This window comes from Eleginops maclovinus, chromosome 21 (genome assembly GCF_036324505.1).
Source record: "Eleginops maclovinus isolate JMC-PN-2008 ecotype Puerto Natales chromosome 21, JC_Emac_rtc_rv5, whole genome shotgun sequence".
In the NCBI taxonomy this organism is placed as follows: domain Eukaryota; kingdom Metazoa; phylum Chordata; class Actinopteri; order Perciformes; family Eleginopidae; genus Eleginops; species Eleginops maclovinus.
In genome coordinates this window covers 12,337,940-12,350,132 of record NC_086369.1, presented here as the reverse complement: position 1 = coordinate 12,350,132, position 12,193 = coordinate 12,337,940, and the positions used below count along the sequence as shown (strand labels likewise).

Below are 12,193 nucleotides of genomic sequence, written 5' to 3'. Positions count from 1 at the left end.
ATGCCCTGACCCCTCCTGCACCTTATTTCCCCTCCATGATAACTCCCTCTGCTATTGACAGGGCTCAAGCGGTTTCCCTGGGTTCCCTGGAGCCAATGGCGAGAAAGGAGCAAGGGTAAGAGAACACACACACACACACACACACACACACTGAAAATACACACTTTGCCTGTTTCAGTTTCAAATACACCACGCAATGATATACCTTGCTATTACAAAGGCACCTGTATTGTGTCTTGGCAAAGAAAATAACAAAATCAATGTTTGGGAGGGAACACAAGCTGTGGAAACAATGTGCTCTCCTTGAGTCCCTCTCCCTCATTTCTAGACTTGTACATTTTAAAAATTCATGAGTAAATGTTTATGAGGCAAGTTTTGTACTCAACAGTAAACTATGACATTGCCTATCTTGATTATGGAGATAGTGAAAATAAGTATCCTTTTCAAACGAATATGTCACAGTGTTTTTCCGTTGGTTATCTAACAGGGCATTGCAGGCAAAGCTGGTCCAAGAGGTCAAAGAGGGCCAACGGTATGTATATCTCACTCAAATCATAATTATACTATTGCAACATTGTTATGATGAGTTAATGTGACTGTTTTCTGGATTTTCTTTTGACCCGTTTGTTGTTCTCTCTCTCTAGGGTCCTCGTGGGGGTCGAGGAGCCAGAGGTCCAACAGGAAAACCTGGTCCCAAGGTACAAGAGTTATAGCGCTCACAACAAAACACAACTCACACTTATTTCATATGTTCCATCAAGCAGAAATTAAAACCTGGGCAATAAAAATAAGGAAAGCCCCTTCTTAACAATGCTTCTACTGCTCTTATTAAGCTCCATGCCTGAAACACATCAGTATTCAGTGATGATGGTTTTGTTTGTGTGTTCCAGGGCACATCCGGCAACGACGGGCCTCCAGGTGGACCTGGCGAGAGAGTAAGTCTACTATTCTGTCTTAGGCCATTCAGTGTCATTCATATCTTAAATATTTCCCTATTATCCCCAAAAGAATGACATGATGACGATGTTTGGACCTCAACATATTGTAAACTAATATAAGTTGATTTTAATCATTCAATCCAAGAGTTATTCAGTATGTACATGTCAAACTGGTCAAACCTTCACCTTCAAAAGTTTAGGAAAAAGAAAAGTGGTAAGGTAAAGAAGGTATGCTTCTTTTGTTCCCTTAAGGTGTCCCCTTAAGGTCCCTTACTGGTCACAAAAGATAAGACAGTGTTTCACTTACTGAAACACACAGGACACATATTGCCATGTGAAACACTTGCTGCCGTGTTCCTGTTCCTACCTTCATTTGAAGACAGCAGCATTTTATCCCTCTGCATTGTCAATGGTTCTCATAGCTGTGATAAAGAGCATTCCCCATTTCTAGTGATTTGAACTTTTAAACAATATGTGTTGAGTCTACCTGTGGCTGAAAGTGCAGTTTCACAGAACACTAGCAGCTCTTGATAGGCAATTTTTAACTTTCAATCTTAATGACTCGAGGTGGGATGGGATTTAAAGTTGTGAAAGTCCAGCTGGACTATCTGAAAAGTTGTGAACCTGTAAACAAAAGCTTGAATCAGTTTCTACTGAATGTTTTATGTGAATAATATAACAGATTCCCAATAACACCCTTTCCAAAAACACATTTCATCAAAATGTTTAATTTGTCAAAAACTCTTTTTGAATATGAACATCTGTCAGCTTCCAGAGTCTCAGCGTTTGTGGATCCAACATTTATTTCTTCGTTTGTATCATTTTTCACTGGCATTCTATATCTCAGCTCCTCCCAACCATCATTATTAAATGAACAAATTAAATAAATATCACCTTTCATATTTACTCATTAATTTGACATCCCTTTGACTGTCTGATCCCTTCCCAACCAGTTGTTCGTTGATCTAACCTCACTTTGTACAGTAGGTGATACAATATGAAGAGTTCTCTAATGATTGTTCACTGAACATTTAGCAGAGTTTACTTTGGTTATCTTTGCATAACTCAGTAAGAGACTTTATAACTGACTCTTTTTTTTCTAAAATAGGGGCCTCAAGGACCTCAGGGACCAGTGGGCTTCTCTGGACCTAAGGGCCCCCCTGTAAGTATTCCTCCTGCGTTCATACTTTACTCCAAGTGTCAAACAACGATTAAGGCTGTATGGCTCCTGAAGTTCTCTTTTCTGCACTCTGCTCCTCCTACTGTCTCAGCGGCAGATTAGCTTAGTTTGCAAACATTGTCAGTCTACATTATTGCATTTGAGAAGTTCACTGAGTGCAGTAATATATAGCAATAACCCTAATTCTGTGCAGGGATCATTAGTTACACTTTTACTGAAGCAGAACCAATTTTCTCACTCCCCAGTCTAGGCAGGAGACAAGTGGTAATTTCCACATATCGATTCAGGTTAGATTCATAGCAGGCTGTTAGCCCTTAGCTAGTGATGTTGTTCCTTTCAACAGAACCTGTAATTTCTTCATTAGAGTGTTCCAGTTGTCTAACTATGACTTGGCTAGTCTGAAAATTATGTTTGTGTTATGTTTGTTCTGTGCCATCAAAACATTTGCAATAAACTGCTTTAATAAATATCAATGCTTGGAGAATTCAAGCAATAAGGCCAATGTCATACAGCTGTGTTTCGCTTCAGATATGAATGTGTTTAAGATGAATGCACTTGGTTACTTACAAAGTGTGTGTTGTGAATTCAACCTGACAGGGCCCACCTGGAAAGGATGGACTGCCCGGACACCCCGGTCAGCGTGGAGAGACGGTGAGTCCTAAACATGCATTATCCTGTTAGAGCTTTCAGCTGAGTGGAGGAAGAGCAGGACTAAAACTCAGAAAGACACTCAATGAAACAACATTTCTCACACATGGACAGATTTGCACTGCAGGAGCTACAACTCATAACTTTAAATATGAATCTCCTCACATTGCTCTAGTCTTAATCCCACATACATTGGGTTTGTTGTTGTTAATGGTACCCACTGCTATTCAGGTTAAAGTCTCCAACGATACCTTTTTTTAGCTCTCATTCCTCAAATTGCCTTTCGATTGCAGGACAGATCTGATCCTTCCAATCAGTGAGCTGCACTTCAATTCAATCTCCCACTCTCCCACATCTTATCTCTGTTGCTCTTATATGCAGGGGATAACATTCACTGATGCATCCTCTCAGAGGGATGCCAAAGGGGCAGGCATGCCTCTTCAAGCATAACTCTCAGGACAAAGCCCTTGTGAACATTGTCTAAGTCTATCTGCTTGTCTTGTCTCTATTTGCATGCGCACACACACGCACACACACACACACACACACACACACACACACACACACACACACACACACACACACACACACACACACACACACACACACACACACACACACACACACACACACACACGTGCTCTTTGCATTCTGTCTGAGTAAATCCAGATGGCTCAGACTCCTATCTCATAGAGATGGACACCAGGGAGCTGGGAAATCATCCTTTTCTGGTGCAGCTTTTCTTTCTTATTACATTGGCAAGTTTACACATATGCAATGGAAGGATGCTAAACTTAGATTGTCCAGTTGTAACAAGGTGTCCTTGCTCTAAAATAGTTGAGCAATAATACGGTTACTGAGGTAAACAACACCAGTAGACTTCCATTTGTTTTAGCTGCACAAAACAGTGGTTCGTGCAGTTTAAAGAATGCAAATATGAGCTTAATGAGAATAGGCTTTTAACATTTCAAGTTTTAAACCTGTTGTTGTTGTTGGTGAAAAGATGGCATATCCAATGGGACATTAAAAAAAACTGAATCAAGTCAAAGTTTGAGTCTGTGATCACATCTAGCTGCATTGCCCTGTTTCAACTGCCATACCTCTGTACTTGGTATGCGTCAGTGAACCTTGGTTTGACGAGACTCCGAGGCAATACATTCTACTAAAAGCTCAATAGATCATTGCCTCTATCATTAAAGGTTCCCTTTCAACCTGCCTCTTTCCTATAGATAAGGTAATACCCCACACGAGTGCTTCCCCTCCTTTGCTGCTATTCAAGTGATAACGATAAAGTCTTCATTAAGATGTTAACGGCTGTAGATTTTTGCGCTTATGAACATGCTCCAGAAGCATCCAGTATGAGAATAGATCACGGCAATAAAGACGCTCAAAGGCACACATTCCCGGCAACACAACTTGCATTTAAGGAAGTGCAAATACAGATTTGAATTGGTGTCTCTGAATCAGGGCTGTGGCTGTAACAGCCTGGCCTGAGGGTTGAATAAAACACATCCATAAATCACATCACAATGATCAATAACACAGGAGTCATAAGTCTGCCAGGATTTTCCTTCTAAGCTAGGAAACTTTCTTGCTTGGTTGTATGGTAATAAACTATAATTGGAAATGACATAGAAATGCAGTGCCTGCTTTAGAAAGTGGTTTTGTATGGAGTGTGATGAATGCTGTATTCAAAAATCAAGTGGCAAAGTCAAACTGTGTCAGTGTGCACCCAAAACTCTGACCTTGGAGTTGGATATGTTTGCTTTATGCTAATCCCTTCGCATTTACTGTGTCCCTAATGGATATCTACATGTTTACATGCCTGGCATTACACCAGCATTTAGCAACTTATATATGGCAGATAGGTCTCTATTAGATGACTAAAAATGGGGTAAAGATACCAGCCTGTCCTTATCTCTACACTGCTGCTCTGTTAATTCACCCCATCCATTTTGGGAATATTGAGTTCTTGGACAAGACCAATGCAGATTGGATTGCTTTTCACCCTGCAGACATAAGTTCATCTTCTTTTGTGCTGCAGTGTTTGAGTCGATACTTGAGATGTTGAACTTGTATCTCGCTTGGATGGTCCCGCTCTGCTGTTTACTTTGTACACAAAGCACATCAACTATGGGCTTTGAATGTAAACTTGTGCAACAAACAAAATGCAAATGGCATAGTTGTCTGGATTTGTGCAGGTATGGCAACCTGGTCATAGGTCTGTGGCCTTCAGCCTTCTCTCATTTGAAGTAGAGCAGAGTGACAGATGGGTCTTGTTATTAGCATTGTAGGGAGCCCTCCCGTTCCCAGTGGTGAGGGAGATTGGATTTGTTTTCCTGAATTGGTGATCCTATTGCGAGCCCCTTGGTCCAGTGGCCAAACAAGTAATGGCTCCTTTCAATTGCACTTGATCCACATCCTGTCAGTCTGCTTGATCCATTTGTGTCAAATATTGGCCTTTTGTCTCAGGTCATGAACTTCATGAATGGGCATCCTGAAGGCTTGGTTTCATTCTAGCAAGAGACCTTCAGTAGAGCATTATCCCCTAGATATCATATCAGGGTTTGAAACAGAAAACTGTGCAAGACGCACTTCAGGATTTTCATTCATAATGTTTTTAGAGGTTCTATGTTATTGTATTGCTCTTGGAAGCGGATGTGGTTACAGCAGAGAGAAGATTTATGACCGACAGTGTTATGTGATATTTAATAATCATGTCCAGGCAAACATTTCAATGAGATTTGTGAATCACCATATCACAGAGTTTACCAAAGCTTTTTAATATTTTTTAAAACCTTTTTCCAGTTTCACATGTGTATGCACAGGCAGAGGGGTTTACAAGCTGCAGTGCATGTAAGCTATTATTCAGTTCTCAGGAAAGCTTTCAGTCCTGCATCTTTACTTGCGGAGTAAATACTGCATCCATGGATACACACCCTGATATAAGAGTGTAACATACTATATCTACACACATCTTTTTTCACCCCTGTACCTGTGTATACAGCTTACTATACATACCAATGGGAACTTTCTCCCTCTAACTTCTACTACATTTAGAGATTTCTGTTTACAATATATCACAAGACTGTATATTTGCCTAAAGGCAATTACCAGTCAGCAATGTAGTGTTATTAAATGAATCCTTGTTTGCTACATTAAGCAACACAAATACAAAGCCAAAACATATTTCCCTGATTATCTGCTGAAACTAATTCCAGTGGAATCCCTTTGGTTTCTTTCCTTGGGTTTTAGTAGATTAACAATGTGCTTCACTTTGATATTATAAACCCTATAAATAAACCTTTGTGATGTTTTTTTCTCCAGGGTTTCCAAGGAAAAACTGGTCCACCAGGTCCAGGCGGTGTCGTCGGGCCCCAGGTAAGAGACTTTTGATATTTAAAGAAACGTCTTTGAATGTGACATCTTAAGGACATTGTAATTATCTTAAACAAATGCTTATTGTTTAGGAAAAGCACTGTAACAGCTTCTTCAGGCCATTGCTAACATTTGTATGTACATGTGAAGCAAGCAGTGTATTGTGTCAATGCAGCAGTAACACCTCTCCTGTGAGGACTAGATCTTCGACATGATCCTCTCTTTTTGCTTTTTTGAACTGCAAATAATATCTACTGTGTCTTGGCCTTTTAGGGACCAACCGGAGAGACAGGTCCCGTTGGTGAGAGAGGACACCCTGGACCACCCGGCCCACCCGGAGAGCAGGGTCTTCCAGGAGCTGCTGGCAAGGAGGGAGCAAAGGTATGTTCAGTACTTGGGGGAGAAAAGTATTCCCAACAATGAAATGAATGCTCTCTTGTTTGCGGTCTTAATAATAGGGTGGGTTCAGATTGTGTAATTGGCTGTATCAGATTTGTGGCATCCTAAAAAAGAAAGCCCGGGAAGTTGACAGACAGAACTGGACTGCCACAGTCGCAATTATCATACAGGATTAGATTCTGGAGAGTGGCCAGCTGCTTTCACAAACAGTTATGTTTCTGGAGTTCATGCAAAGCTCAATGGACTACTCTCTGGATTGCTTAAATAAAATTGCCAAAAAACAAACAGATGTATATGCTAAAAAATGATACCCGAAAATACACATCAGCTGACTCCAGAGTTCCACCAACACTGTATGTATATAATGAGTCTCTGGAAACAACTGCTGAGGTACAGTAGCCAAGATTTGGGGACATTCTATTCCTGGCCAGCAATTGAGTGCCCATTATTAACAGACAGTAGGCATTTTGTAGAAATATGGGCTGCTCCCAAAAAAAACCTGACTCCCAGAAGCACTCAGCCTGCCCTGATCATCCCCTCCCTCAAACACCCTGTCTTCGGCTTTCATTTTCTTCCTGTCTTCGCCAAGCAGACAGTTTAATCAAGTCCGTCTGCAAACTCCAAACCCGCCGCCACTCACAGCCCCACTTTCCTCCCCACTCCACTCAGTCCTGTGCATCTGTATGCCAGGGACACTTTGTGGAGGTCTTGGCAGCAGAGCCCAAATCCTCTTTTACCTCTCAAGCCCACTCTACTGTGCCTCCATGTTTGCAGATGAAGTCTGCCTGCCAATAAATAAGGCAAGCAAACAAAGCCAGAAGTCACTTTTTCTGGAGTCAAAATGTTCTTGTTTTGTGGTTTTCAAAATCAACCAAGAAAAAAACAAGGTTGCCCTACAACTATTGGCTCTAACTGTAAAAGTTTCTCTGGTGGGGGTTAAGAAAAGGTGAGCTCAATCAGTTGTAGAATCTGAACAAAGTTTTTGCTCAAATGTCTTATTGGTCTTTTCTTATAGCATGCACACTGCCTGCTCATACCAGTCAAAATAAGTCTTTGTCCTTATCCTCTTGGTGTCAGTCACCCTTGATATATTTAACTTTTGGTTAGAGCTTTTCATCCTTTAAACAATACATATTTTCTATATATTATGAAACATTTTAAACAAAATTCTGTCCCTGGATTCGTTCGAGTCTAGAAGCTAAAATCTTTTCATGTTGAGGCTGATTCTGTTGAAGCAATAGCAGATCGGTTGAGACGGTTGGAACTTAGTGCTGACTGTTATTGAATCCACAGAAAACACACATACTTCAAACTAATTGCGGCTAATGGCCCATTGAGATGGATATCAGCTACAAAACAAATATACTTCTGTTCCTGCTGGGGTGCATAGAGCCATTAGTATACATTATATTTGTCGGATGTTTATAATCTATTATATTTTTCTTTTGTTATTATTCCCTCTTGCTAATTTCAAAGCTTTATATTCTAGCAAGTAATTCCACTCATGGACTAAAGCAAGTACATTGAAGTACACTTATTCTAACCCAAACATGTGTGCCTATGTTTAAAGGGAGACCCAGGACCCCAGGGATCCGCTGGTAAAGATGGACCTCCTGGCCTTCGAGGCTTCCCTGGAGAGAGAGGTCTACCTGGTGCCACGGTAAGAGCTACACTGCACCTGAACCTATTTCCCTTTACATGAGTTTGCTAGTAAAAAGTGACAGATCATTGCTACATAACAAATAACCAGCCTCTATCTAGAGCCATTCTCTTCATTAGAAACACCAGCCCTGGAATTCACTCTGTGCAATCAATCGGGTCCAGAGGAAACTCAAAGTGACACCTTACAAATGAACAGGCGTGCCTATGCATCGCTCCACCAACACCGACACCACTCTTTTACCGCCACAATGCATCATGGGCCTCTATTATAGAAGTAGGGAATTTGTCTGTTAGAGATCCATTTGCAAATAAACGTCACTGGTTTAGGTCAAGGGAACAGCAAAGTGCTTTGTTTGTCTCTTAATCTATTATTTACCTAATAAATTATTAAGTGGGAAATGTTAGCAATTAGACTGTTGTGGTTGGAAAGGGATAGACTGTGGGGAGAGGAAGTGTTGTGCCTCCTGCATTCTCAAGGTCAAGGACGCTCTGCAGGCCAGCAGCACTACTGAATGTTTTCTCCCATTGTAATTTACTTCAGCACCGAGCCACAGCCAACAGCTATTACCCATAAGGCTATGTTAGCAATACAAATCATACCAGAAATAACAAATGACACACACCTGTGCATGTGCAAATGAAACTCACATTCAAAAGGATTTTCTGTGGCCGATTAGTATCTTAGGAGAGAGGTTTTGAAATGCAGCGCCATATTAAGAATGTTCAACAGACATGTCAGGGGAGAGCTCATGTGATTATCCCTTCTGTTCCTCAGGGCCCTGCAGGTCTGAAGGGAGGAGAGGGGCCCCAAGGTCCACCTGGTCCTGTTGTAAGTATACTTCAACCTGAAATCAAAGTATCTTCTTTCCTCCCCGTCAGACATTTAATATTTATTATGTGATATTGTTTAGTGTGAAGGCCTGGGCAGTGTATTTCATGTTTCAGTGCAGCCGGCATATGCCAAGCACCAGAGGGCAATTTACATAATTTGGCCTGGAAAAGTACTGAAAGTACCCTTGCCTATCTGCCAGGCCATTTTTAAACTGGCTTTTCATTCATGATTTATTATTTAATTAAACCTTTATTTAATCGGCTAAGCCCAATGGAGATTAGGAAATCAATTTTCCAAGGGAAACCCGGCCAAGACAGAAGCATCAGGGATGTTTTAGGAAAACTTGTGAACAGAGTTATATATTTTATTTATTTATTCATCTTAAACTTCAATTGCCCCAGGTAAGTTGTGGTCAGCTGTATGATCTTTCTTAGCTGGACAGTGTTGCACATATATGTATTCAGGCACACACACATTCTTGTCCTTGGAAAATGCACTGCAGCAGCTATGTTAAATGCCTTGCTCATGATCATCCTAGGTGAAACTCGAGCAGATTAAGGAGAGCCTCTGCTTTTTCAAATCCAGCAGGTCTTATATGTAAATAAGAACAGTTGAAACTGCAGATGGCATTAAAGTCAGCCGAGAGAAAATCAGAGAAACTTCATTTAGTTGCATAAAGTAGTAAACTAAGTACATGTGTAGTAAACATCATCTCATTAAGCCATCATGGTCACGTAATCAGTGTTTGATTATACATTTTCCAATGAAAGCATCACCAAATTTCCTCTTGTCCCAGTGCACACAACCATTTGTCGTAGGAGCGATCATGCGAAAGAGAATCTGAGTATCAGGACTAACTGCTCCACTGCGCTTTGGCACGCAGAAAGAGATCCAAACAAACACATACACAAACATACACTACATAACCCCCACAGCCATACGGTGAGTCACAGAGTCTGGTCTTCTCCGGTGTTGCTGCTGCACCTGCCTCATCCGTCCCAAAAGGTTGAACCGTGGCATTTTACGCCTGCTGTGTTCATATATCTCAGATTGCCACATATTCTCTAGAGCTTCTTCACAAAACTCATCGCTAAGGTTAGCACGACGTGACGGGGTGCCGCTGTCAAAGTAGATTGTTTTTCTTTTCATTCTTAATCAGGAAGTTGTTGTTTTTTGCACCAATCCATGTATTTGTATAACAACAGTCAAATCACAAAAGACCAGCTGCTACACATGACTCAATCTGAAAAACTATGTTACAGTTTGAAATGAATGTTATTAATTGTAGTCTAAAGTCAGGTGTCCGCATAATAGGATTGTGTTAATGGCAAACGTAGCGTGTATCGTGGTTAATGTTCCGCTCAGGAGATACTTTAGCACTTACATATGCATCAATATCTTGATTGAACATGTTTTGATTAATTTAGCATCAATTGGACCCATAAAATGCTGCTCAAGACAACACAATTCACTCATTACAGTAACCTGCACTCAAACGTTAGTTGAATTAATATTAAATATCTCATTATTGAGACATGACTGTTGCGTCCCTCACTCTTGTGCATAAGTGAATACAGGTGTTAACAGCAGTTGTTCATTGATTTTCAGAGATCATAATGAAAATCATATTTATGTCACCAGACATACATAGTTGATTTATTTAAGAGTTACTCACTTCACACTGTAGAGAAATAACAGGGTTACACTTTGAATGGGACACTAAAAGTTGTGTCATGATAGCAGTGTGATTCACTTTGCTATAATACCACACAGCCTTTGCATCAGGAGAATTCATGTAATATGAAAATTCACTAAATGCATTTAACAAATTGTTTTATATCACTGTGCAAATGTGTACATGTATGAATTGAGATCATTGAGTGCATCAGATATCCAAGAACTTGTAGAGTGTTTTTCACCGTCATGTCTTATGGATTTAGGCGTATCTGAGTACTGATACGCGGCAGCAGCCTCTTTCATCCAGAAATGCATTTTCAGCAGCCGCAGAGAGCTGCTCAGAGAGCCACCAAGATTTCAGCTCCCCTACAGCAGATAATGCTGGCTGCTTTCAAGCAGCAGAACAGCTTTCTGAGAACTTAAAAGCCACCTGCCCTTGCTGTTTTCTTTTCTTAAAAGAGCTTTGTGTATGTAGGTGTGTAGGTGTGGGTTGATCCATTAGCACTGCGACTTAGTGGGTTCTGGCTTTGTTCAGAATACTCAGGTTATATTTAGAATCAGGCTAACAGAAATAAATGATCTCTCTCTTTCACACACGCAGGGTTCTTCTGGTGAAAGAGGTCCTGCTGGTACTGCTGGTCCAATTGGCCTGTCTGGTAGACCTGGCCCTCAGGGTCCCCCTGGACCTGCAGGAGAGAAAGGAGCACCTGTGAGTATTTGTTTCTTTCCTACAGTTGCCAACATAAGGTCTTTCCGTTATCTAAGAAACAGCAGTACTTGAATTGCTGTAGTAAGTGTTTCAAGCAATGATTAAAACTTTGTTCTCATAGGGTGAGAAAGGGCCTCAAGGTCCTGCTGGTCGTGATGGTGTCCAGGGTCCTGTTGGTCTGCCCGGACCTGCTGGACCTCAGGGTCCACCTGGAGAAGATGGTGACAAGGTCAGTCACCCACACTCACCACCACCCACCACATGTTGTTGGCCCAGTTACAACTCCTTTTCCATTCCCAAACTCAGTTCACACTTTCCATCTGCATGGGAAATATGTCTCTCTCACTTTTGCCTATCCATCTTCATAACCAAATGTGCCAGCTAACACAATTAGTGAGATGTTGAAGTGAAATACTGTAGCTCCATCTCCTGCAATAATCAGGCCCCTGAATGACACTTTATGGCATTCTACCGAGCTGCCACACATGTGTCACTGAGGGCTTTAACAATGCAATGAAGTGGACAGTGAAATCTTACATGTCCATACTTGTACCTTCATACAGGTATAGCTGCAGATAATGGTTGTTTTTGTAAAGCTGCAATCTTTTTTGTACAAGCTGTTGGCATTTGGAGAAGCAGCGAATCCGAGCTGAGTGTGTGTTTCTCTTTCCAGGGAGAGGTTGGAGAGCCCGGTCAGAAAGGAAGCAAAGCCGACAAGGGAGAACAGGTGCGTTTTCAGAGTCCATTTATTCCTTGATGGACAACACAAA

General features: G+C 41.2%; 1 protein-coding gene across 4 annotated transcripts in view; it reads left to right on the top strand.

Moving 5' to 3' along the window:
• The window catches only part of col11a1a (collagen, type XI, alpha 1a), a 66,689-nt gene that overhangs the window by 35,537 nt on the left and 18,959 nt on the right, over positions 1 to 12,193 (top strand). For all 4 annotated transcript variants that reach the window (XM_063873975.1, XM_063873973.1, XM_063873974.1 and 1 more), the window contains 13 exons: positions 62 to 115; positions 488 to 532; positions 645 to 698; positions 891 to 935; positions 2,047 to 2,100; positions 2,716 to 2,769; positions 6,094 to 6,147; positions 6,418 to 6,525; positions 8,114 to 8,203; positions 8,981 to 9,034; positions 11,316 to 11,423; positions 11,545 to 11,652; positions 12,097 to 12,150. In XM_063873975.1, the coding sequence (XP_063730045.1) occupies positions 62 to 115; positions 488 to 532; positions 645 to 698; positions 891 to 935; positions 2,047 to 2,100; positions 2,716 to 2,769; positions 6,094 to 6,147; positions 6,418 to 6,525; positions 8,114 to 8,203; positions 8,981 to 9,034; positions 11,316 to 11,423; positions 11,545 to 11,652; positions 12,097 to 12,150 (882 nt within the window). The remainder of the gene's footprint in view (positions 1 to 61; positions 116 to 487; positions 533 to 644; positions 699 to 890; positions 936 to 2,046; positions 2,101 to 2,715; positions 2,770 to 6,093; positions 6,148 to 6,417; positions 6,526 to 8,113; positions 8,204 to 8,980; positions 9,035 to 11,315; positions 11,424 to 11,544; positions 11,653 to 12,096; positions 12,151 to 12,193) is intronic.